Raw genomic sequence first — 26627 nt, 5'->3', positions numbered from 1 at the left:
CTTGCTGACGCGGCTCCGTATTGTCTCGAGAGGAGCATGCGTGTGCGGCGGCTTTAACAAGCGTGGGGAAAGTCTCTCTGCTGCCCACCGCTACGGCGTTCTCCCATTCCCAGCGGTGTTCCTCCTCCGTTACGAAGTCCCCCTTGAAGCAGGGGAGCTGATGTCATTCGGAAGATCTTTGGGCAGGCTCTGAGCAAGTCCAGTCCCGAAGGCAGCAGGCTCGACACGGTCCCCCTTCGGCTTCGCTGCGCCTCGCGGGGTTGTGGTCTGCGTTTCTGGCAGCGAGGGTCTCGCAGAAGGGTTCTGAAGATGGGAAGACTGGTGAGCGGGGGATTCCGCCGGTCCTGATACCTTCCCGCGGAGTTTGTGGGGAAGAAAATAATTTGGATTTGTTGTTCAGACGGTCTGATCGTCTCTTGCTGCTAAATGGATTGTATAGAAGCATCAGAACTTTGTGTGATGTACTGTTACCTGAGAAGCTGCCGAGCCAGAAGAATGCGATTTTTTTTATCCTTCTGATATTTACAGCAAAACAAAAACTTAAAAAGGCAGTTGCTTTTCCGGCTCTGAAATGAGACAGTAAGAGACTAATTCTGTGCTTGCAAGCGGACTAATTTCAAGTGACTGTCAGGATTCAAACCTTGATTTGTCTCTCTAACATGGCTGAATTAAGCATATTTTGATGGAAATCTGGAAATCTGCTTGTAAGTAGGAAAAGTCTTTTATTTTTTCCTACTTGACAAATACCAATCTCCAACCTCACATATCTTCTGTTGTTTAAATATGGAAATATGCTGGCGGTTATAGCGTAGCACTATTTGCATTAGCTGAGAGTACTTTATAAGTGGAATCTCTTTGCAAAATAAAATCGGGGTTGTTAAGGAGAATATATTTGACAATAATTGCTACGGAATATTGATTTCTCATCTCTGCTGGAAAAATGGATTACCTTGGAGACAAACTGACAGTGGCACAAACTCACATGACCCAGTGGATGGGCACAGTGCGGAGATCCTTACAGGAAGCACTAAATTTAGTCACTACTGCGGTTGCTCATGAACGGACTAGCGGGGAAGGTGGAAGCAGGACTCCCTTCAAGCGCACCTCCTCCTTCAGGCACTTTGCATCCCGGAGCAGAGAGTCCTTCCGAAGGTTTTCAGTGCGGAGTCAGCAGAGGTTTTCCTCTTTGAGGAAGAGGCAGACCAGTTCAGAGCCGCCTGAGCTTGTAAGCTATCCACCTTTTTGAGACTCTCGAGGTAGAGAATACAACGCAAAACCCTCTCGGTTTTATTGCAGCATTTTATCTAATAACAAAACCTATACCGTGTCTGCTTTTCAGTTTAAAAATAGCCCCCGAAACACCTCCAGGTAGTGGTGTGTGCCTGCCTGCTGCCGCCTGGTTTCCTTCTGCAGCGCAGGTGGATGTTTTCATTTGCCAGGGAACACACTTCCTCAAGGTTTGGGGCGTGGGGAAAAATGTCGTTGTTCCTTGTTAAAGCAACGCAGTGAGGTAGGACAAATGTATGTCTAAAATTAGAGAAAGAAAGTTAGTCTGAAGCTGCGCTTGTGTGGGTCATTTCAAACACCACAGGTCAGTGTGACTTTGCACATCGGTGTTTGTAATCGTTCAGTAAAAAATGCCCGAAGCTAAATTTGTAAAAAGAGTTAAGCGCTGTCACTCTCCAGGCAATGGGAAATGATGGTTATTCTCTTCTTTTATTGAAAAGGAGGTGTTTATTCTCAGTATATTGATACTTTGTCATGAGACAGAAGTGATATGACCAGCGTGACCTGTGAGGGCTGTAGCGGGGCAGGGGCAGGGTGTAACTTCACGGGAGCGAAGGAAAGGTGCAGAGCTCCTGGTTCACTGCAACAGTGTGCCAGGCAGAGCCCCCCACCCTCTCGTTTTCATTAAAAGTCTAGTCTGTAGACTAGAAAAAACACCTAGTCTGCAGGTGATTTTCAGGAGGGAGGGTCTGTGTTCGACGGCGTGGCAAAGCGGTGGGGGAAGCGCTGTTGTGTAGGGAGAAGCCCCATCCCGGGTGGGCTCCTGCAGCCGGGCCGGGGTCTGCCGTGCCCCTGGCAGCATTATTCGACACCCCCTGTTTCTGGTTCCAGCAAATACTGCAAAGCAGCATTGGTTTTAGGTTATAGTGTGCGAGAGGTCAACTACTCCGGTTTATTCTGTTTTATTTCATGGAGAGGAGCCTAAACTGGTGATTTGAGTTGTACTGGAAACTGGTGATTTCAGACTGATGCTTGAGCTGTGGGAAATGGGTGAACTGTGGTTCCTTGAGTGTAGTTGGGACCGAAGCCTTGGTGCCAGTGTGTGGGTGAATCCTGAACTGCTTGCTCTCTGAACTGGCCAAAACGTTGCGGTGGTCTGTGTTTTTTTTATGGTTTTTGTGTTGGGTTTTTTTTTTTGCAGGTTTTTTTTTTTTTAACGAAGTAGTTACTTCACTGTAAAGTGTAAATACATAAAGTTCTGATGTGGCCTCACAGAGGTTTGTTCACTGGATGATTGAAGGTGAAGTTGCATTCCTTGGGCAGGCGTGGCGTTTGTGTACAGGCTATTTCCAGTACTTTTTTATCAGTTATGCTTATAGCATTTTTGTCCTAGCTTGCTATTCATCTCCTGTTTGGCTGTGCTGGAAAAGAAAATACTGTCAACTGAGCACAAAAGAATGAAGAGGAAAATATTTGGTAACCAGTGTTACAGTGTTAGCGTGGTGAATTTCTGTTGGTTTCTATTTTAAGCTGATATTTTAGATTTATTAGAATGATCTGCATAAGAAACTTGTTTAAAAGAAGTGAAGACGGAAAAATGGAAATGTGGAACCTGCAGAGGGCAACTGTATGACTTTCCTTACTCACACCGCGCTGCTTACAGAGCAGAAATGCTGAGACGCAGGGTGACCTTTCCAGTTCATTCACTGGTGACAGCCACTGGAGCTGCTGTTCCTCTCTTTCAGCAGTGATCTTGTATGTGCTTGGCTTTACGCATGAATTTGGTTTAACCTGTGCTCCAACTTCAGGTCTCGGCACTTGTGAAAGGTCCGAGTTTCTGCCATCGCATCTTCCATCTGGCTGGAACATGGCCCTGGTTTTACTTAGTCCTTGGCGCTACTAACATTTTTCTACACAAAAACCTATGGAATAAGTGTAAAGCACATAATTCATCACAAACTGCCTTCCAAGTGGTTTTAGGGACGTACTGAAGAGTAGTCACTCCGTGCTGATGCTTCAGCGATGCAGTTACACGAGGAGCGAGGGGGCTCGTGAGCCAGCTGCTGCCGCGCGCCCGACCCGGCGAGGGCCGGCGGCGCTCAGCTCCCTCTCGGCTCTCGCTGGTGGCTGCTGGCTGGGAACTTAGCGTTGCACAGGACCGAGAAGCCCGCCAAAACTCAAGTCAAACAGCACAATTTAAGATAGCGTGAATGAACTTGCTGCTGAGGTTGAAGGTAGTGGAGGTGTGAGAGCGCATTCCGCTGCATCGATGCAGCTCTCTGTCCCCTCTCGCAACTGTGGTGGATTTTCACGTTAAATATCCGGGGAAATAACAGGTTGCAGTTTGTATGGATGCGCTGTCACTGCTTCGGGTATCTTGTAGAGGAATTAAAAGTATTTGTCCATTTATTCAAATACCTGCAACTTTTAAAAGATGTTTAGGCTCAAAAAATGTCTTATTTTCTGTTTAGTTCTGTACTTAAAATTGCGATCCTATGTTTGTAGCAACTTCTATGGCAAAGGGCTGATGCTGTGTGTGCTGCCTGCTGGATCCTGCAGGGGGAAAGTCGGGGCCGTTCCACAGGTCTGACATAGGTGCAGTTCCCAGTCTTTTTAAACGTGGGGAAACTGGGAGGTCAGCACCTTGTTAATAATGTACTGCAACATCTTTTAGCTGGGAACTACGGCAAGCTGTGCAGCCGGGAAAGGGCTCCTGGGTATCACGTTTTTTTCTGGGCTGTAAGAGAGATTTTTATCCGCCACAGAGGAGCTCTGGGATTGGAGTGAAAGGGATTTGACGTAATTGGTTATTTCCTTGCTGGAGGTCATAAAAGTAGGAACCAGGCTGCAAGGAAGAAGAAATAATTTTCTTTTTAAACAGTTCTCGTTAACAGCTCAGGCATTACGTGTTCGCTTTGTTATTCTGTTGGTACCTTGTCACATTTTCCTATTCGATGTCTGCCAGGGCTGACGTCCTGACCCAGCTCTGTCTCTGGTGCTCGGTGTGTCTCTGTAGCACCACAGAGAGGAGGTTCTGCAGCAGATTCCAACTGTATATCTAAGTGGATATAACTTATTTAAAGTGTAATCCTCTAGCTTTTGTGTGGGAAGCAGACTTTATCCACAGGACATTATGAATTTCATTTGTGCCTTATAAAATCTCTTATACCCTCCATTATTTTTTTTTTTTCATTTAAATCCATATGCCTTAAATTACACCTAGATAAATAAATGTCTAACACAGGGTGATCTGATCCTGAATCTAGAACAAGTATAGCCACGTTTTTAAGAATTGACGGAATCATAGAATAGTTTGAGTGGGAAGGGACCTTTAAAGGCCATCTAGTCTACCCCTCCTGCCCTGGGCAGGGCCACCTCCCCCCAGCCCAGGTTGCTCCAAGCCCCGTCCAACCTGGCCTTGAACACCTCCAGGGATGGGGCAGCCACAGCTTCTCGGGGCAACCTGTTCCTCTGTCTCACCACCCCCAGAGTGACAAATTTCTTTCTCATATCTCATCTCAATCTGCCCTCTCCCAGTTTGAAGCCATTCCCCGTTGTCCCATCACTCCATGCCCTTGTCAAAAGTCCCTCCCCAGCTCTCCTGGAGCCCCTTTAGGCGCTGGAAGGGGCTCTGAGGTCTCCCCTTTTTCACCTTCTCTTCTCCAGGCTGAACCCCCCAACTCTCCCAGCCTGTCCTCCCAGCAGAGGGGCTCCAGCCCTCCCAGCATCTCCGGGGCCTCCTCTGGCCCCGCTCCACCAGGTCCATGTCCTTCTGCTGTTGGGATTCCCAGAGCTGGATGCAGTACTCCAGGTGGGGTCCCACCAGAGTGGAGCAGAGGGGCAGAATCCCCTCCCTCGCCCTGCTGGCCACACTGCTGGGGATGCAGCCCGGGATAATTGGTTAAAAGCTAGGACAATTAAGGGGTAAATTGAGCCTGAGAGCTAAAACTAATTCACGTAGTCTTTCTCAAACCAACAGTTGATCAGTCAGAATTTAGTAGATGCAAATCTGCAAATCACAAACAGTAGTGCAAGAATAATATACTTTTTTTTTTTTTTTCAATAGCTTCTCTGGTATATTCACCAGTGGACTGTTTGGAAAAAGATTATTTTTTGTTATTATTTTTCCCTGTAGTAGTCCTTATAATTTCTTCATTCAAACAGAATACTCTGTCCTGCCTTCATTCATAGCCCAACCCCCGCGCACACTTTTTCTTACCAGTCGCTGTTGCCCAGCCAGCCCTTCCTCCCGCTCTTGCCTTGCGCTGGGCTGTTCCCCTAGCCGTGCCTTCGGAGCTCGGCGTCTCTCCCTCTTGTTTCCGCTGGAACGGAATTGAATTGCTCCGAGATGATTTTCAACAAATAGATGTAATACCGTGTTCTCAGGTTTAAGGAAGAAGGGTGTCACCGTGGGCTGTAGAAACTTCCCGGCTGCCCCAGGGGCTCCGGGGCCCTGCTATTGCGGGTCACGGGCACTGAAAACCATCCCCACGGAATGGCACAGGACCGATTTTAATTGCGTCGTTATTCTGGCATATTAATATCAGATCTGGGAATCTCTAGCTGAGCTTGCAGAAGTTTTTGCCTTACAGTCAAACCTTTAAAATGGAAGTGAATTTTTCTCCCAGACATTTTTATTGAGGCTTTTTTCCATTTTCTGTCTCATGTCATCAGCTTGGTGTCTTTGTTATAAGAGGAGCAGAGATACTTTCATTAAACACCGCCTCTGTTTTAATCATGATAATACCAGCCCTGCTTCTATTGTAGGTATGATATCTGGTTGCGCAGCCAGCACCGTTAGCTCTAGATCTCCAGGTTTGTTGCCATACAATAAAACCGGGGTGGTTGTTTAATACCCTCGGTTCCCTCGCTATCCCCTTACGCTGCTAAAATAGTGTGCAATTTGTTTCTTTGTACAAAGTTTAACCTGCTCCAAGAGTGCTAGCATGGACAACAAAGCTGTGGAAAACCTCAGAGGTGTTTCAGGTTCTTTGGGAGAAGATTTTGAACGAGGACAGAAAGGATTGATTCTGTGGCCGCTGGGGCTGCGAGCAGTCCCCGCGTTTGACCGGAGTTGTTCTGCTCTGTGTTAAAAACCACAGCAAAGTGCACGTCATTGTGTTTTGTTTTCTGCTGTACTGGTCAGTTGATGGAAGTGATCTTTTCATTCAAGCTTGATATGACAGCATCGGTTATTTTGTTTGGATTCAATCTTAATATAGTTCCAAAATAAAGATGGAGATGGAGCGTTTGGTTTGACCGCACGGGTCCCAGGCGTGCTGGAGGGCACTTAGCCCTTCCGAGGGGTTTTGTTGCATCCTGCAGCCCTTTCACTATCATCCTCTCTACTAGAGGCTGAAATTCCCATCTTGTGGTTTGGTTTTTTTCTAAATCTTCACAGATGTGTCTTTCTAAGCCGATACAAGCTTGTGCAGTCAGCTTCTTTCTTGGAGAAGGTGGTGGGCTCTCACTGTTCCCTTTGTGCGCTGGAGAGCAGGTGAGGGACCGAGAGGAGCCTGGCTCGAGTTAGACACGCGCCGTTCACCTCCACGTCGCCTGGGATTGTATCTCCGCTTTGAAAAGAGCATTGATCTGTACTATCTCTTTTGATTGTACCCAAGGTCTGTCTGCAAGGGTTTGTCCTTTATGGTGAACATCCTTCAACAAACTGTTTGTAAAACGAAATTAGTGCAAGTTGGCATTTTTATTCGGAGCTTGGCTATTTTGATACAGACCCTATAACAAACAGTTGCTGAACTATTTTGTCCTAATATCCACCGAAAGCCCAATGAATTGCTTTGAAATATTTTTATTTTTTTTTTTGTGTACCACCAGTGAATGGAATTTTACCTTTCAGTTTCTGGAGAGCTGTTACGGTAGCGTGAAGCATGTTTGCAGAAAGCGTTCTCTTAAAAATGAGTTGATTGTCTTGTTTCAGGATGGGGGGAGAGGGGTAAAGCTGTTCAGTTTAATTAATGAAGATACAAGGGCCAATACTGAAACAGTTCTTGCTTTTTCATTCTTAATAACTTTTCTGTGGTTTAACAGGCCATGAACATAGCTGGCAGCATAAATCTGGGCCATAAAACTGTAGGGATGGGTATTTAGTAGGCTGCCTTTGTTGTTCCCTTGTTATTTTGACAGGAATAATCACTTGGATGACTTTGCTCTGTGATTTTGTTTAGGCTGGCTGCAAGGAGTTGGTTTTTACCATGTTCTTAGAGCGTAAGAAAAGAACATAAATACATTTAGAGCTCGTCATTTTGTGCTCATTCACCTTGCTTTTTTTTTTTTTAAGCACAAAGGGATAGCAGTTAGCTTTCAGAGGAGAATAAATTACATTCAACAAAACCATCCCTGAACACAAGTAGACACTGGCAATCCATTTTTAGGGAAATTTTGTAACGTTGCGATAGTTTCAAGAAATACTGGTGGTGTTTCCTTGGCCTGTGTGTATTTTGACTGCTCTCTTCTAAAATATCTTCTGAGTTGTCTGAGATTTTTGTTTGAATGAGCAGTACACAGTTTCCAAAGTCTGCGTGTTTGTTATTCACTTGTTGTCAAGAAATTCTATCGCTTTCTGTACGTCCTTAAATCTAGACGTTAAAGAGCCCTTTTTCCCAGGAATGTTTGTTTGAAGTTTAACTTGTGGCTTATGTGGAAAAACGTTAACTGTGCAGAGGAGCTGTGAAATAAAGTATTTCAAGTGGGAGGTGTTGATTTCAAGCATGCAGCTTTTCAAAAAAAGCAAATATATTCGCTTCCTAGCATAACAGTGTAAAATTGCTGCGTTCTGGCTTGTGTCTCTTGCGATGCTGGAGATGAGGGATCCTGTTCCGCTCCTAGTGCCAGCTGGTATTAACGCTGATGAGAGCTGCGTGTGCCCTCCGGGAGAGCGCGGATTCCTCGGTCTCGGAGGGAGGACAGTGCAGGGCTGCTCAAAAGCTCCCTGATGGACAAGCTGGCGTGCCCCTGGCTCTCATCCTCCTGCGTTTGGGTTCTCAGGGTTTCATTTCACTTTAGTTTGACTGCCTAAGGCCGAAAAGAGAATTTAGTATGTTGACCCAGGAGGAATTTTAAAGGTATTCCCAAGTATTTCCTCTGCTCTGCTTTAGTTTTCTACTTCCCCACTTCTCAGAGGAGGTGCTGTCAGGCTCACGCAGCCCGAACAAGGTATATATTTAGAACTTGGTTCTTGTCTGCGTTTTGCACATCAAGTCAACCTCTGCTCTGTCTGCAGCCTTGCAGTGAAACCACATGATCTGTGTGTGGTGAGTGTTCGCAGCAAGTCATAGCAGCTCTATTTTCAGGGTATAAAAAAATGACAAACTCAAAAATGTCTTTGAAATCCTGAATGGAGCGAGGAGGGCACCTTTGTCACAGAGAGTCACTGCAGAAGCAGGGAGTAGATTCCATAGCACGATGGTAACCAGATTCCTGGCAAAACTAACTTAAGCCGGATTAATTTGGCCCCATTCTGTTGTGGCCAGAGTCAGCTCAGGGTTGACTTTGGGTCTCTCTTCGGTGTTGCTGCCTTTCAAATCGTAAGTCTCTGGGCGGACCCGGCTCCTGCGAGGCACGGCAGAGCTGGGGTTACGAGCGAACGACCCGTTCCAGCGACTAGCTAAAGACCAGCAGGCAGGGCAAGTCATTTTGTATGTTCAAAAGGTGTGAAAATGATGGAGTTTGGGGGGCTGTGATAGTATTCAGGCTCTTGGGGGTTCAGGTTTAGGCTGGAAAGGTGTTGCTGGGAACGTGCTTTTTGAAGGCGAGTAAATCATTGAACTCGCTAGCAATGATTGCCTCTGGCTCCTTTTTTGCTGTTTATGGCGAATGTTTTGTGCTGGCGTGGCGAGGGGGATCCCTCTCAGCTCTGCGCTAGCCCACTTGTCAAATCATTCGTAGTGGTTAGCTCTGTTGTGCGGTTTGGGTGTTTTAATTAAGGCGAAAATATTTGTTCCCTAACACAAGGCGTGTATGCGTTTCAGAGGGATCTGTGTTAAATGCAGTGGGTTTAGTTTTGTTCCGATTCAATTCAAATACAGTACTGATGCAGAGAATTTTGTTTCTAAGATTAAGGCTGGTTTCCTATCGGCGAGGCCACGGGACCGGTGATAAGGTCCGTTGTGGGTGTAGTGTGAAGGGTTTTAAAGGGGAGCGGGTGAGCGAGCGGTGCGCGGGGTGCAGCCACCGGGGATGCTCTGCGCCCTCCCCGTCCAGTTGCTCTCGGGTACCAGCCCTTCCCAGCCCGCGCTTGGCGTTTGCTCCCTCGGGTTCGGGGCTGGAAGGGACGCTCGCCCTTCCCCTCAGTTCTGCAGACATGGCTCTGCTTTTCTACCTTTTTTTGCCGTGCCTTTTGAGGGGGGAGGGGTTGGGATTCAGGCCTGCGCCTCAAGCTGGGAAGCTGTGAAAAGATGGGGAATTAAACCAGTCACCCTCTAAAAACAACTCGTGTTTCGTAAGGTAAACGTTGTCAGTTTTTAACATTAGGAATATAATTGGTTGTTGCTTATCGCATCCCGGTGGAAGAGGTAGAGCAAACACATATGGCTGAGACAGCCCTGGGTTGCATAGCAACAGGGAGGATGTAGTGCCTGAGAGAATTTATGAGAATGTTTTATACCGTGGGACTTGGGACGTACTCCACTGCACGTGCAAAAATGAAACATTTATGATTTAAAGTTTTTTTGGGGGTAGAGCAGTGTAGACCCTTAGGATGTAGCAGTGCTAACGGTGTTGCGTGAGTGCTTTGGGATGCAGGCTGGCGCGGTCGGGGCACGCTCGTGTTTCCCCGGGTGTGTGTTCATCCACCCCTGCAGCCGCTGCAGTTTCCCATGGTAAACTGGTTTGTCCTCTCCAGCCCAGGAGGACACTGGGGCTGGTGGGACTGTCGTCTCGAGTGGACACCCTGCTGTCTCCTTACCTGAATCACAGCATCCCAGACTGGTCAGGGTTGGAAAGGCCCTCTGGAGCTTATCCAGTCCAACCCCCTGCCAGAGCACCTACAGCAGGTGGCAGTGGGGATGGTCTGTATGATAACGAGAAGACCTTGAGGTTATGAGACTGATTAATTCAATTTTGTCACTGCTCTTAGGCTTGGTCTCCAGCGTTTGTAGAGCGCTTCCCCGGTTGGAAGGTACCGTGCTGAACGGGGTACTGGACGGGGCTGGGGAGTCCCTCCTCGCCGTGGATGCCCGGGGGTGGAGCCTGCACCGGAGGTCTCTTAACTTGCCTCATCAGTGAGGTCAGAAAGAAAATGTACAATTCCTGGAACTGTTTATCTGTCACTGCAGCATGGAGGGTGGGGTGGGAGGCAGAAAGTGCTGCCTGGGACATTGCACTGAGCCTCTTACTCCTTTTAACAATTTATTTAAACGCTGAGTTGGTAAATCTTCTTGCCTGGTTGTTGGGAACCAACTGGAGCTTCTTCAACCATGACTTACTCCTTGTGGGCAGCACTAATTCGCCGGATAGTAAGTATACGTGGAAATCCTGGGATGCCGATTCCACAGGGTTAGACTCCCACTTGCTGTGTTGGCATTTAGATACTCTCAGAGAAAAAATAACATGGGCTGTGAAATGTTGTATGGTTTCTAAGGCCCTCTTTTTGTGGTGGTTTTTGTTGGTTGGTCGGTTTTGACACGGTGTTACGTTCTTGCTAATTCTGTTAGCGGTCCAAAATATATAGCTTGCCTTTTAGGAGTAATCCTTGGACTCGTTAGAATAATTGTAGAAGAATTCAGGGTAGGAAGGACCTCTGGAGGTCATCTAGCCCAGCATCCTCTTCAAAGCAGAGTCAACGATGAAATAATAGAATTAATTTTTAATAGAATGGGGTGTATTGCCAGCTTCCTGGCATATTGCAGGGGAACAATCGGGGCGGGTTTCTGGGTTTGTAAGGACTTGTAAACTCTCTGTAAGTGCACTGTCGCACTTAAGGGGCAGGGGAGTTCTGAATCTGGGCAATTTGACCAAACTTCTGACTTTTTTTAATTAAAAAAAAAGGAGAGAGAAAAAGGAAAAAAAATGCTCTTCAAGAAATTTGCAAAAATTTTTCTCTTTGAGTTTTGTATTAACAAGGCACACGGTCAAAGCTTCATTCCATTGTGCAGTTACCTATTCACATTCCGTTTGTGCCAGTAGATATTAACTTTTAATTTTTGCACTTCAAGGTATGGGGTGTCATTTTGGCTGTCTGATGTCTCCTTCTCTTTTGCAAACAAAGATATTTTTGAAACCGTGCAGATTCTGACTCGTGAGATCTCTTTCAACTGGTGTTCCTCATATGCCAGGTCTTTATTTCTCAGCAGTGCAAAAGAGCTTTCCACATAAATGTATGCCTTCGTTCTTGGTTACGGTTAATTTTTGCGCTGGAGGGACCAATATTGTGTGTGCATCATTTTCAGGAACTGGAAATTGCAGGAGTAATCAGTCCTGGGCAATTGCCAAACCCAGCTTAATTCCAAGGGAGTACTGAAAGAGGCGTAATCATAATGTCGCATTTTAGAAGGAGAACTAGAGGCAAATCAGTGTACCGCTCGGCTGCTTTATTTCATGGGAAAATTAAGTTGATTTCTTCCCTGGCTACTGTTGTAAGAATTATGAAGTTAAAGAGCAAAGCGTGGAGAATTACAGCATTTGAATACTGGATCGAGAGTAGTATTTATTTGATTGGTGAGATTTTTCTGTGATTATAAATAAGAAAATTCATAATTTGAGTTTATCTTGTGCACAGGGAGAGACCAGACTCCTCTTTTTATTGCCTTTTCATTTGAAATGTCTGGTTTTACTGTATCAGGGATGTTCTGTTTATCGAGGCAATGGCTGTATGTGGCCTAGCTCCATGTGTGGCACATCTCTTCTTTCAACTTTGGGTTTTTCTTCCAAGGGAAGGGTAAAGAGCGAGAATGGATCACAGATATTAGTGCAAGTTTGTTGAGTTAATAATGGGTAGTTGTCTCTTACAGAAGAAAAGGTTTCTGTTCAGAGCAGATCTGTTCTCAAGAGAAACAAAAGTCAGAGCCAGAAATGTCAGTTCTTTATCTCACAGGATCTCTTGTTCTATGCAGCTTACACATTAAAAAAGAAAAAGAAAATATTACTTTCATCCGTGTGAAGAAGTGAGCTTTAAATTAGCATTTAGGCTAGGGAACAAAGTTTGAAGCAGAAACCGGTCATGTTCGGGAGCAGTACGTGTCAGATAGGATTTCCTTCTTTCTCCTCCCAATACTTGGGTAAAAACTGGCGTTAGCGCACCTTATGGTGCCACGGGATGTGCTGCAGGTGCTCCGAGGCAGTAGGTAGGGCGCTTCCGTCTGTCTTCGATGGTTTTATGCAAATAAACGTGATAGAGGGCACTGTGGGATGTGAGATACGATGGGCTTGTGACAGACCTGAAACTTGTCACTCCGGTACCTTCAGTAAGTCTTACATTATTTTCCTCATCTGTCATCTGTTTTAAAGCTTTTGGTTTGTAATCCCAGTGTGTTCTTCATTCATGCTCTTTCTCTGTAACACCAAGTTGTTCCAAGGAAATGTTAACGCCAGAAAATGCAAATGTGTCTGTGTGATCTAATTTGAGTCACTTGTGTCTAAAAGCATCTCGGCCATAAAACACAATGATACATATGCATAGTTCTCTGAGAATTTGTGTAATTTTGAATGGAATTTAAAAAACCAAAAGTTTAATAGCAACTTTTAAGTGCTGTCCGGAGAGTACGAAGGCTGAAAGAGGATGGAAGTAGGAAAAACCATCTCTCTTTTTTTTTTTTTTAAGCTAGCCTCTACTGTGTTTTTAAAAATACAGTTATAGTTACTGAGGGTAAACATTTTGAAAACAAAGGGAACGGATTTTTCCCAGGCACTACCAAGGTCCCAATGCCCAGTGCTTCTGGATTACCAGATTGCCTTCAGTCTTTCTGGAGTGCCGTGAAGATGATACAAAAGAGATCTTGAAAAGAGAAGCTGAAACTCGTCGTTCTCGGGCTTGTTAATTATCATGGGCTGGAAAGAAGAATTTTTCTGGTTGTTGTCGCTTCCTTCTTCAACACACGCCATCTCCTCCAAGCTGCACGGGCTATAAATTGCTTTCCTGCGTCACCCTCGGTCCCCCCAGCTGACACCTCCTCCACACGCTGGGAGAGAACCGGCTCCTCGCGCCTCTCCCGGTTTTGGCTGTAGTCGGTACCTTTTTTCTCTCAGCGAGCTGACCAGGTTACCGTACCTCGTTAAATTCGCCGCAGTTCTCAGCTGGTAGAAGCTGGAGTCTTTAAATGGGTTAGGAGGAGTGATTTGGTAGAGTTGAAAGAATCTTTATTTTTTCCAACTAATCAGTTGGCTGATTAAAAAGTATGGGTTGAAAGGGATCGCCAGGGAAAGACACACAGTCGTCTGCTGAAATGAGTAGCTTCCTCCAGAAGCAAAATGCAATAATGTTACTTGATATAGGAAAGTAATCTCTTAGAATTTGGAGTGTCTTATTCCTTACATTTAGACTTTTCAGTTTGTTTTATTGCATTTAAGTTCACACTGTCTACAGACGTAGCAATTGTATTTCTTTTTCAGGCTCGGTTTGGTTTTAGCATAGAGAATTGCTATCTGTGTGTTAATTGTGTCATTTTGGTTATAAAACCGCATCTCAAAGTTAAGATATATGTAACATCAAGTAAAATGTTGCCCAAAACTGAGGCATATGCGCTGATCAGTTTGTCTGCAATGTAAAATTTTATTAAGAATTACTCAGCCTTCAGATGAGTGATATATTTGCATCTAAATTTCTTTCCTGTTGCTACCGAAAGGGTATTATCTGTGTTGTGCATGTTTTCTCCTTACGACCATCACATCCCTGATAACACTGTCCTTTTTGTAAACGATGTCTCCTAAAGTTGCTTTTCTGCTGCTCCCATTCCTCTTTATGAGCTTTTTGGACTATATTGTCTAGTTAGAAACACTGTGAGTAATTGTAAGTAATACAGTCTATACCATGCATAGAGATAATGTGCGGTAGTGGGAGCTGGTGGGAATTACTGGTTTCCAACAAAAAGGATGGAATCATGGAATGGTTTGGGTTGGAAGGGACCTTGAAGATCACGCAGGGCCACCCCCTGCCCTGGGTAGGGCCACCTCCCCCCAGCCCAGGTTGCTCCAAGCCCCGTCCAACCTGGCCTTGAGCACCTCCAGGGATGGGGCAGGAGGACACGCGTGTGTCCGTTGGGTCGTCTCTCTGCGGCAGTAAGTGTTCCCGCGGGGGTCGGGCTGTGGGGTGGGTGTGCTGCCACTGAGACTGCCGGGTGCTGCGGATACAAGCTCTTCGCACAGATGCAACTTGTTCTGTGCAGAAAGTGGCCGAAGTTGATAAATACTCTGTACACATCGATTACTAGAGTGCGGTAGCTTGTAATAATGAGATTGGGATTGAAAAAAATTCGTAACACACATCATGTTGAAAAATAAACCGAAGTAGCATGGACAGGAGGGAGGAGAGTGAGAATACCGATTTGCATTTGTTAGTGCCTTTCCTAGAAGGGAAACAACTTGCCAAAGGCTACCTGGCCACCAAGTGACAGCAGAAGGCTGAGCCCGGGAGCATTAGTTTAGCCCTCGGTGCAAAGCATGAAATCAGGGAGCTGCCGAGGGAATTTGTGGAAACACAAACATATGCCTGAGCCAAGTGGGAGGAAATGCCCTGTGGTTTCCAAGAAATACAAGACTGTTTCCTGGGCCACTCACCTAAACGAAGTGTATGCCTCGCTCATGGTCGAAAGCTCATACCTGGAATGGACTGAAAAGCACAAGAACTTAGTTTACCGCTGGACGTACGCGTATATATCTATATAGGAAGAGTATGAGTTACTGCCAGTGAATTCTTAGGCTGTGGGAACATCTGGAAAATGAAGAGCAGGAAACTTCTGTTTCTTGTAACTCGCAAACTGAGCCCTCTGCTTCACTTGAGTATTGCAAACTGAGAGTTTTACTTTGTCTAGTAACGGTGCATTGCGATAGTCGGAATAAATGGTGGAGCCTTTTGTAGGTTCTTTCACTCAGCGTTAAAGCAGACCGCTTTGGCAGCAGCGAAGAGTGATGGAACCAGAGCATGGCAAGGGCTGATGGTGCCGTTGGGGAAATAAGCTGCAAGCGTTGTAGGACTTCTTCAGTAGCCAAGAATCAGAATTGGTGAATTATCGTTAATGTCAATATTTTCATAATCTTAAGGCAGCATTCTTTAGATTTACAAAATTAGGACACAGGAAAACATGCAATCTCTTTTTTCCCCAGTAATAGTAAGGAGTCCTGTTTCATTGAGTATGGTTGTTACTTTGTGTGTGCTGCCTGAAGAGAAATAGATGTGTTGGTAGTTTCACCAGCAGGTTCTGCTGGGGGGTGTGGGGGGTGTTTATTCCCCCCCTCTTTTTTTTTGAAAGCGAGAAAAAGCTTAGGACAGGTGGGAACCAATGTCATCTGCTGCCAGTTGAGATCTTCCTAAGCAAAGTTGACAGGGCACTGAGAACCATACTTGTATTTGTTCAGGATAACGAGTGTGAAAGGGGCCAACATTTAATTATCTCTGCACAATGTATTATTTCAGTAACTATCTAAGTTCAGCGCGTAACTCAATCCAACTGCACAACAAAAGGTGCGACAGCGCTGTATTCTGGAGCATATTAACATTGGTCCGCTGCAGATCTGGAGTGCGGCAGCCACTGACCCACTTCTCTCCCCTGAAAGGGAAGGGTCCCTGCGTGCACGGGTTCCCTCTTAGGAAAGCAGTAGATCTACAAAATAAAGGTAGTTACTTAGGAAATGAAAGGTCGGAGTAGTACCCAGAAAAAACACCGTGGTCTGTCCTATGTTTTACATTGTTTGAACTTCACATTAGCACACATCGATGTGTCAAAGGCTTTCTAGTGTCTGCACTGTGCTTATTTATTTAGTTAGTTATGCTTTTTAGTTTGAATGTCTTCCAAAGAAAGAGCTTAAAAAAATAGAAGGTCCTTTTATTAAACCCAGGAAAAAAGCAGTAGAGTTGATGTTTCCCTTGTATGCTTGGGGAGATTTCGTGTCGTCCCCAGCAGAATTCTTTGTGTTTGCATAGGTGCTTCGAAAAATTTTGTGCAGCCTGAGATAAGAATAGACTTAAAGCAATATGGAGTTACTGAAACCAGGGAGTCAGTTCCTCCCTGTGGAACCGCTTATTTCCCCAGGAAAACTGTGCTCATTTTATGGAGAATCGTTGTTCTGAGTTCATAGCTGTTTTCATGTTTGTTTATTCCCAGTTTTATGCTGACGAAGTTTAATTGGTAGATTCAAAAACACTATAGCAAATGAAATCTGCTAATCGTTTAGCCAAGGGATAAAGGAATGATGAAACCTTTCAATTGTTTCATTGCAGGATCAGCTGAAGCAGTGCTTCTCCAGACAGCCGGCGGGAGCGAAGGACACAGACACGCTGGTGCAGGAGCCCGACAGCCAGTACGGCACCTGGAACGAGCAGCGGCACAGTGGGGACAGGTATGGGCGCGCAAGGTCCTCTCTGCCGCGCGTGCAAGCTCGTCCCTGGCTGGGCAACGACAAGAAACTGTTGGTTTGGGTGCTCTTATGTGTATGTGCGTGTTTGGGTTTTTGGTTTTTTTTTTTAAAGCTGCATGCTCAGTTTCAGTGGCTGTACAGTTTCTATAGTATGTAAGGGAAGAAATATTTCTTTAATATCTGCAAATTGCAGTATGGTTTGAAATTTAAACTCCATCCTCCAGGGAGAATGCAGTATCTCCACTTTTATAAGTAATGACAAAACCATCTTGGGCTGGAATAGATTTAACAAGTCCACTTGTACACAAAACACAAGTTGGATGTTATTTTTTAGTGCTAAAACGGGAGAAAGAAGATACGGGAAATATTTTTTTCTCTCAACAAATACACCAAATGCCTTTGACTAGATTGACATAGCTAGTAAAAACCGTTTTTATGCTTTGTATTTATGTATTTGTGATTATAATGAGAAACGCCCATTTTCACATTCAGAAAGTGGTTACCTGCCGGTGTGCTGCGTGCCTCTGATGGGCAGAGCTAGGGCTCGGGGAGATGTTGCTACAATTGTCTGATTTCTTCCCTCTCAGGTAGGTAAGGAAGTGTCTGATGATGGTTAGACAGGGTACACCAACAGTTTTGGGATTTCGGGGTTTTTTTTGGTAAATTTGGTCTCTCCCGTACCAATTAGCACTGCCTTTAGAGCTGTGCTACAGGGTGGGCTGAATGGCAACGTGTGTTAGGGATGGGTGTGCTGAGCTCAGGCACCTGCTCCGCTGGCGGCATTGCTTGGGGCAGTCCCAAGCGCAAACCCAGGCTGCGTGGAGAGCAGCCCTGAGGAGAAGGCCCTGGGGGTGCTGGTTGACAAGAAGCTCAACACGAGCCGGCAATGGGCGATCGCAGCCCAAAAAGCCAGCCCGGGCTGTATGAGAAGTGTGGTCAGCAGGGCGAGGGGGGGATTCTGCCCCTCTGCTCTGGAGTGCTGCCTCCCGCTCTGGGGCCACCAACATAGGAAGGACATAGACCTGTTGGAGCGGGGCCAGAGGAGGCCCCGGAGATGCTGGGAGGGCTGGAGCCCCTCTGCTGGGAGGACAGGCTGGGAGAGGTGGGGGGGTTCAGCCTGGAGAGGAGAAGGCGAAAAAGGGGAGACCTCAGAGCCCCTTCCAGTGCCTAAAGGGGCTCCAGGAGAGCTGGGGAGGGACTTTTTCCAAGGGCATGGAGTGATGGGACGAGGGGGAATGGCTTCAAACTGGAAGAGGGGAGATTTAGATGAGATATTTGGAAGAAATCTTTCACTTTGAGGGCAGTGAGCCCCTGGGGCAGGTTGCCCCGAGAAGCTGTGGCTGCCCCATCCCTGGGGGGGTTCAAGGCCAGGTTGGACGGGGCTTGGAGCAACCTGGGCTGGTGGGGGGTGTCCCTGCCCAGGGCAGGGGGGGGGAATGAGATGATCTTCAAGGTCCCTTCTAACCTAAACCATTCTGTGATTCTGTGATAAAAGGGCATTTTTAAACAGAGGTTATTTCTTGTGTGATGCCCTGGGTAGTGAGAGCAGTAGTGAGAGCTGGCTCTTGATTCGAACTCTCCAGCAGCATAAAAAGCAGGATTCCTTTACTTTTTGACCCCTGATTTGACATGATGAAGCGACAGATTCTTTATGGCCTCTTAGCACTGTGTTGCTAAAATGAATTAAATTTAATTGCAGTTGAAAGTGAAGATCGATCTTAGTTCATTGCATATTTGTGATAACCATTCTGGTGATAATTGTGCGCACTACGTGATGGGTAATTTTCCAGAGAAGCAGGTGTCTGTAGATGACACCTGTTGAACATTGGTGGGAGCTTACAGATATGCTCCTAGAACTTGAAATCTTAATGAAGTAATAGAAAAAGATGCATAATACATTTCAGTTATGAGAACTGTAAGCATGTTTTAAATTCCAATATTTGGCCATTATTCTGAAGGGAATTTCTCCCCTAATTTACTGTGCAGATGGAAAGAATCCACTGTGCATAACAAAGTGTTTGTACTCGAGCCATCCTTGCCGCGTTTGGTGATTAACTGTGCCACAGTGTTTAGTGTGTAACGATGCTGTAATTGTGTAAGAGCTCTGAAGGAGAATCTGTTAGAAAGGTTTGTGTGTTAGAAACCACCAGTCAGTGTAAATTCATCTGTATTTCCATCATTGCTTACTCCCAGGTATTTCAGTTTGAAAAAGTACACTGAGTTGTATTGGCTGAAGCCGTAGGATGTAGAAGGGAAGAGGCGTTCTGGAGATACACAGATCAGACAGGATCCTTTTAATATACATTTTAATTTCCATGAAAAGTGATAAGTCTGCAGATTGTCTTTCGTCTCTCCATTCTTCCATATTCTAGTGGATCAAAAGCCTAACACTGCAGATAACCATGTATCGTTCAAAGCAAAAATACTGCAAAAAAACTTCCCCCTGGAGCTCATTAGTACCATTTCTTAATTATCCTGGGGCCCACTGCTGATGGAGGGAAGAGGCATTCACCCTGCTGGTGTGCTGGAAACCCTCTGTGCAGTGCTCGCTCTGCCAGGCTGGAAATTATATCACGTACCGCAGCTTGATAGAAAGTTGTTATTCAACAGTAGACTCCTGAGCGTTTTCCTCCCAAGATTGCTATCGCTGTGGACTGTACCAAGTACTAAGGTCTATTGTTTAAAAAAAAAAAGTGCAGATATTTATACATAAATGTTCAGATTTCTTTTGGTTTTGGAACAGTTTTCCTGGGTATTTACTCAAGAAAAGGTGCTTAGTAACAAAAGACACTTGTTAAGCAGAGAAGAAAATCCTGAACACCTTGAATACTTTAGGGTTTGTTTTTTAAACTAAAACCTCCTAAAATTAGAAACAGGACAGCCCTATTTTTCCTGACAGTAGAGCCTTCCTGTGTTTCCTACCGTCTCCTGCTGCTTAAAGGAACACTCCGGTCTACATGACGAAGGGAGACACGTAACTGTACGGCTTTCAGTCCTGACGCTGCGCCTCCTTTCTGTTAGTGAGACAAAGGGAGGGTTCCCGGGGATACACTGGCAGCGTCACACCACTGGGGTGCGGGTCCCGCTGCCCTCCCCGCTCTCCCCAAGCACCCCAGCACGTCTCTGCCCCCCAGCCCTGCCTTCGGGGCCGCCTGCTGCCCCCCTCTCCCCTCGGCTCCCCCGCGCATCCTCCAAAGGCAAAACCCGCTGGCTGGGCAGCTGCCTCCGAAACATACCCTTATGAGATAGAAGAGAAGCTCTTGGGGAAGTGGTTGGTTGAGAGAACCAGTTCTTCAGTCCCCTGGGCATCTCGCAGGCTATTTTCTGTGCTACGGATGAGCGTGGGGGGAGCACGGGCATCTGTCCCAGCCTGGCCACCGGCTCAGCGTCTCCCCGGCAGAGCTTTCTGCAGTGATTCCCAGCCCTCCCCTTGCCCCTTCTAGTCCCCTTCCCCGCCAGCTCACTCTTTGCATGTTTTGGAGTCACCTAGTGGGAAGCCAGCAGCCCTCCTGCCTGGCCAGAGGGAAGGGATGCACCGTAGCACGTCTGCGTGATCCGTGATCCAGCTGTTGCTTAAACACCGCTGAACCTCCCAATAGCATCTGATCCGCCTCAACTGGCTCCATCCTCCCTCCTTTTTCACATGTTGGCAATTACGGCTCACTGGGTTACTGTTGCTTGTGTCCTTTGTCGCTTAAGGACCAAACCGAGAGACAACGAGAAAAACAAAATCTAATACAGCTCCAGTGGAGGAGCTACTGGTCTCGGGACAGCACCAACAGGGACGCTTCTTTCTGGCAGGACACAAGGGATGCAATTTTTTAAAATCTAATATTTATTGGCATCTAAAAATCGCATCCCAAAATGTTTAAATCCTCTGTGCTGCTGAAGATGCTTCAGTTTCCTTGGAGTCCTGTGAAGTGGAAATTACTCACACCTGCGGCAGGAGCTGCCACGGTGGCTATGGCCATTCCCAGTACACTCCCATTTTCTTCAGGTCCAGGCGCGTATACACAGCCGTGTTGTGATTTCAGAAAAGCGTGCATACAATTTTTGTATCTACTCTCTCTCAAAAAATATAAATATATATTAATATATTGATAACAGATGAATATAAATTAAAATAAATATAATATAAATATACTTTTAAAATACATATATATTAGAAAGCGCCCTCGTAGGAAAAAGATGGGAACATGCACAAGAGAGATATTTGTAAGGTGTGCTCGTGAGAGGGCTGCAAGTAGCTTGTAGATACCCGCAGGAATTCACTTACAGTGTGAGTATTTATTGTTTCGTACTTATAAGCATTTCTATGTATTTAAGACAGTGTTGGATGAGCAAGGAGGAGGACCTTTTCAGGGTTACTCTTTGCCTGAGGCCTGCGAACAGGGTATTACCCGTCGCAGTGTTTTAAAACGTATACAGTGCCAAGGTGTAAGGTCTGCTGCTGTTATATATCAAGTGGGCAAATTTAAGCAGCCTTTAAGCAGCTCGCTATTTCCCTCGTCTCCTTGGTGTGTGTACGTTTGAAGGGCCTTGGTGCTGGGGAAAAGAACCTCCAAGCAATAAAAGCACGTTCCAGTCAAATTATTACAATTTATTTGCATATTTGCATTATTCAATACACTGTAAATCCAAGTGGGCAAAAGCTGTGATAATGAAGTGATGCGCACCCTTGCTGCTGCTTCCTGCTGCCTCCAAAGACACCTTTGTTTCTTTAACCGTAGTTTCAGTTCTACCTTTGTTTATCATCTGCTGAGTGTGCGTGATCCAGACTCTCCATGCGTGTATTTGTTTACCCTGAAGTCTCATAGATTTTGTTTTCTTAATTTGCAGCTTTGCCCCTGAATCTCCTTCCTCGGAAAATGATGTCATTTCGACGAGAAAGCAACCTCCAAATAGCCACCCGTCCTCACTGTCCTCTCAAACGGAACCTGCCTCCCTGGTTGATCACCATGACTTCTCCAAAGACCAAAGGAGCACAAGTTTGGATCGTTCCAGCACTGACATGGACTCTACTGATGGGGCTGATTTACCTCCTCCGGGGGACACCTACCCTGATGAAAAGGCCACCGATTTCTCTTTCATTGATGTAAGTTACCATAACGGGAAATGGAAGTTCTTCTATGTTGACCATATTGTTACTGCGAAGCACTATCTTCTGGAAACTTTCCACTCAAGTCTTCCTCTGCCTTTTCTTTATCACATCGAATTTTCCCAGCTGACTTCCTGCCTGAAAAGGTTAAGATCAAAACTACAAAGTTCTTGTAGTTCCTGTAATGCTTAGGTTCCGAGAGATTCCAAAGAGCTGTTGGCCCCTGGTAATGTCTGCTAGTGGCTTCGTAAAGTTGGTCTTTCTATTTCTGCTCCTCAGTGAGCTGTAACGAAAGAGTTCAATGGCTCTATGAACATCGGAAACATAATTAAATAACACAAACAGTTAGTGACTGCTGTGCTATAAGCCATGCGGATTTCAGGCTATAAAGACATTTACTAATATTTTTCTTATTTACAATTGGTCTCGTTCTGTAATAGCTTACAATTGCATTTTAATGGATTATTCACATACTTAAGAATCTTGCAGCTGGTAAGTAAGAACAGTAATTTCTGGCCATACACAGTTAGATGAGGTTTAGTGTTCTTTGAAAGCACTAACGCAACTGTAGATTTTCAGTACAACATCTAGGAAGTACTGCTTTTTCTTTGGTAAGACTTGGTGCACCTCTTTTTTGCACCTCTTTTTTTTATATAATATCTAATGGCAGATATATTGGTAAGTGCAAAATTCCCAGCTTACATGGATGGTGCAGCTGCTGGGCAGGTCTCGGATCCGCTGCCTTGCCTGCCGAAGTGCCATAACGCCTTCTGAACTGAGGAGTAGACTGCTCTGTGAAACGTGGGCAGGATGCGAGCAGGTTTGTGCTGGAGGCAGTTTGGTCTGGTGCAGCGGAATTGACTGTGAGAATCACAGCTGCTTCCTGCGTAGGCTCTTGGAAAGTGCCTCCAGCCCGCTCCGTTCTCCGCTGCCGTTGCCGTCTACGGGGAACTGCAGAAACCTGGGTTCTGCCAAAGCAGGGGCGGTGCTCGTCTTCCAGCCCACTCCAGCTCTGAGACGGAGGCCGCGTTTGGTGGTCGCTGCTTGGAGATCCCTAACTGCGTGTGCCTCGGCGGTGGGATCAGTTAGTAATCCTTCAGCAGGGTGTCCCAAGTGCGCTTGTGGCTCTGTAAGCGAGGGGTTAGTAGCCCATAACAGTGCGGATGGCATTTTGTCCCTGTCCGTCAGTGGTTCTGCAGGTAGAGGAGATGGTCCTGTGCTGTGCTGTTCCCTGGGCAGCGAAAGCTGTCTCTGTAAAACATGAACGCCTTCAAGTACGGCTGGCAATACGCTGGTTTAATGAGTACTTTATTCCTGACCTGAAACCTCTTGAAAAGAAACAAACCCCCATCTTCTGACGAAGAGTCTCAGTGATGTGTGCTGATTGCAGGCAAGTCTCTAACAACAAATTGCTTTAAATAAATAAATTACAGCTCCTTCTTTTGCTCTGTAAATGCTACTGTCTTACCGTCATGCCCAGAGATGGGTGTGTTTGAGATGACCGATCACAGAAATGTTCTGCATGCCGTGACACTTAGCTTGCCATCCCCCTGTTGCCGGTGAGTGGCTTGAGATTTCTGTGGATGGCAACCCGGCAGAGCGATGAAATTGCAGCACTCTACCACAAGAGAATTTTGTGTAGTTGCTCTTTTTAGATACCAGTCTTCTTACTGGCCTTCAGCTGTGACTAGCTAGCAAGGTCTGTGTTCTTAAAACACTTTAGGAACCAAATCCTATTTATTGCAGTTATTTTTTTTATTAATTTAGTGAAGATAATTCATGCAAATTAGACAGCCACAGCCAAGAGAGATCAAAGAACCAGCATTGCACCCAGTTAGCCACAATGTAGCATAGCCTCATCATAAATTCTCTTTAATATAGTTTTAAGTTAATACATGAAGAATAATCAGGCAAATATATCTAGTTTAATTAAACTGAATGGGTTAATGCATTAAAGTAGGTTGGGAAATCATTATAGAGGAGATGATTTTTATTTTTAGACTGGTTAAAAATAAAAGCTTTGTTTCTTTTTATAGCAAACCACTGTTCTGGACTCCAGCGCGCTGAAAACTCGGGTACAGCTCAGCAAAAAGAGACGCCGTCGGGCTCCTATTTCCCACTCTCTTAGAAGAAGCAGAGGGCTGGAGTTTGAAAACAGATTTTCTTTGACGGAAGAAGCAGATAATACCTGGATGTTTAAAGATTCCACAGGTATCCCTCAACTATCTGAAATAATTCGCCGTAATCAGCTTGGTTGTAAGGGCAGGAATTTCTAAATGGTATAACGTACCTGAAGTTGCATCAAGGTTTAACAACAGCTTCTTCTCCCACCTCGGGGTCATCCTCTCACTCGAGTGTCCCCCTCCACTCCTTGGAGCCTTTGGAGCGAGGGGAGCTGCGGGAGCCAGACCTACAGCAGAGCAGGGCGAAGGAGAGCTTTGGTGCGATTTCCTTCAGCTTCTGGCTGCTGACTTAAGAGAATTTTGTTCGCTGAGAAAATACTGAGTTTAGAAACTACGACAGTTGGATGCGTTCTCCAGCACATTCTTCGTATCTAAGCCTGTGTGTTATCGATAAGAGCAACTGTAATTGTTCATATTCTACAGGTGCTCATAAATATTGTTTCTTTCCAGCATCTGTAAGTACTACAGCGCTAAAGAGGCCTAGTTAAGGGCAAATCAACTCCTTCGAACCCATTCTATTAAAAACATCCCCCTCCTCGTCTGTCCTGTTCCTAAGGGTGCAGTAAGGGAGGGCATCGGGCAGGGGTTATCCCTGCGCACGGGAGCGAGTGAAGGGCTTGATGCACGCGCTCACGGACCCCTGATTTGGTACCTGCAGCCCTTCGGTGCTGTGGGGATACACGCTGCGGGTACCCTTGGGATATTCCCTGAGCAGAGGAGTTCTGGGTGTTGCAGCCTGTTCTGTAGAGAGGCTGGTGAGGTTTTTGTAGCTGAGGGGCCCTCTTAAAAAGTCAGTTTTGTGACCTGCCGTTTCTGTTTTCCCTTAAAGCCTACAAATATAGAGAAGAGTGTGTGCTCAAACTGATCTCTTGTGTAGCCGCTTAATCAATGGAAAGACGGTTATCTGTGTGGTGGTAGTTTTGGAGCAGGTCTAGCAGGCCTAAAATATTTTGAAGACTTCTCTGGATAATCAGTGCTGTGCTGGAAGCTGGAATCTAGTTACCAGCTAAGGACCCAGGGGCTGTAAGGGCAACCATACCACCGCATCTTTCCCTGCAGCACGCCGGCTCCTGCTACTCTGCCTCTCTGCGTGAAAGCCCCGCTAAGAGCACGGAGTGGACCGGATAACTTTCGGATGTCTCTTCCAATCTAAATTAATCTCACATTCCGTAATCAACTGAGGTGTTCAGAAGCAGCAACGTTCTTTAAATTAGGAGTACCTTCTGCGCTCTCATCTCTGTCAGCAAGAAATCTTTCTGTTGCTGAGTCCTGAGTGTATTTGTTGGTTTGATCTCTATCGAAGCGTTGAACTCTGTCCTGTGGTGTGTTAATATTGCTCTTAATATGCTTTTAAATCGAAGGAGAGATTTAGAACAAGGTGTAGATGAAAAGCATGCTGACTTTTTTTTCCTTTGCTGTTTTTTTTTTAAACAATTAATTAGAAGAGAAGAAAACTATGCAACAGGAAGATTCTGATGAGGAAGAAAAGATACAGCATACTGCGAGATCGCCTTCTGTACACGCGCAGAGACTCCCCGTGTTCCCGGGGATGGACCACGCTGTTCTCAAGGTGAGCCTGGGCAGGAGAGGGTCATACCGGTTCAGAAGCTGCAGGTGCTCTCTAGGAGTGGAGCCAGGAAATTCTGCCGAAGACGGCAATGTTGTGGGGTGTGGGTGTGATGCGCAGAAAAACCTTGCGGTTATTTTTCTCATTTTTAACTGTTGGTTGGAAATACGAAGTGACATGGAGAAAAATTAGCTTTGCAATAGCAAACATGCTTTCAAACCTGCATAGGTTTCCCTTCACTGATTTCAGGCGTGGATTTTTTTTGTTTGTATAAATCAGAGTGATTTGGTTTGCATTCCAAAAAAAGCCTGAAAGCTGGCATAAAAAGGAACCCTTTTCTTTATTTTTATATTTAGGCCCAACTGCGGAAAAGACAAGAGTCTGAGAGTGCTGGTGAAGTAAGTTCTGCTCAGCTGTTCAAATCCCCTAAACCGCCACTGCAGCTTGGAACTCCCGGTGGCAGACTGCTGCCCTCCAGCGTAGAGAAGGAGGACAGGTGAGAGACTTCAACAGTGCCAGAAAGATGCTAATACTCATTTTGGTGAAAGAAAAGAATAATACAAGTCGGGTTCCCGAGACTGTAGGGGAGATTGTCTGTTTCTTCTTTTTTTTGTTTTTTTTTGTTCTGTAATGAGTTTTCATAATTAAAGAATAAAGAGTATTTTTTTACATCTTAGGTCAGAAGAAAAGTCTCCTCAGTGGCTGAAGGAGCTGAAATCGAAGAAGAGACAGAGCCATTATGAGAATCAGGTTTGAAAAGGTACTTTCTGACAGAAAGAGGAGCTTTGCGAAGTGAGAGTGTGCAGTGATAAACACACACACGGGAAGCGTTTCCTTAATGTGTCAGTATAACAGCTCTGTAAGCAGAAACATTAAAGCAGACTTACCGTGAAGCCTGCACCCGGGAACGTAAAGTACTTCTGCGCCCAGGCAGAGCAGTTTCTGTAGGAGTGAAGTTCTCTCCCACAGGTGAGAGCAGCTTCACTGATTCTCTGCAGATTATTTTATTTTAACAGCACTCTGTGCT

The 26627-nt window shown here is 45.7% G+C and overlaps 1 protein-coding gene across 1 annotated transcript in view; it reads left to right on the top strand.

Moving 5' to 3' along the window:
• The window catches only part of KIAA1671 (KIAA1671 ortholog), a 47259-nt gene that overhangs the window by 19683 nt on the left and 949 nt on the right, over positions 1–26627 (top strand). Inside the window, exons 2-7 of the mRNA XM_009889160.1 lie at positions 16616–16734; positions 21592–21847; positions 23887–24061; positions 25476–25603; positions 25957–26096; positions 26278–26360. Coding sequence (XP_009887462.1) covers positions 16616–16734; positions 21592–21847; positions 23887–24061; positions 25476–25603; positions 25957–26096; positions 26278–26356 — 897 coding nt within the window. The 3' untranslated portion in view covers positions 26357–26360. The remainder of the gene's footprint in view (positions 1–16615; positions 16735–21591; positions 21848–23886; positions 24062–25475; positions 25604–25956; positions 26097–26277; positions 26361–26627) is intronic.

The sequence above is a fragment of the Charadrius vociferus genome, unplaced genomic scaffold (assembly GCF_000708025.1).
Source record: "Charadrius vociferus isolate BGI_N301 unplaced genomic scaffold, ASM70802v2 scaffold567, whole genome shotgun sequence".
In the NCBI taxonomy this organism is placed as follows: domain Eukaryota; kingdom Metazoa; phylum Chordata; class Aves; order Charadriiformes; family Charadriidae; genus Charadrius; species Charadrius vociferus.
The sequence above is the reverse complement of the archived record's forward strand: the minus strand, read 5'-3'. Positions and strand labels throughout refer to the sequence as shown.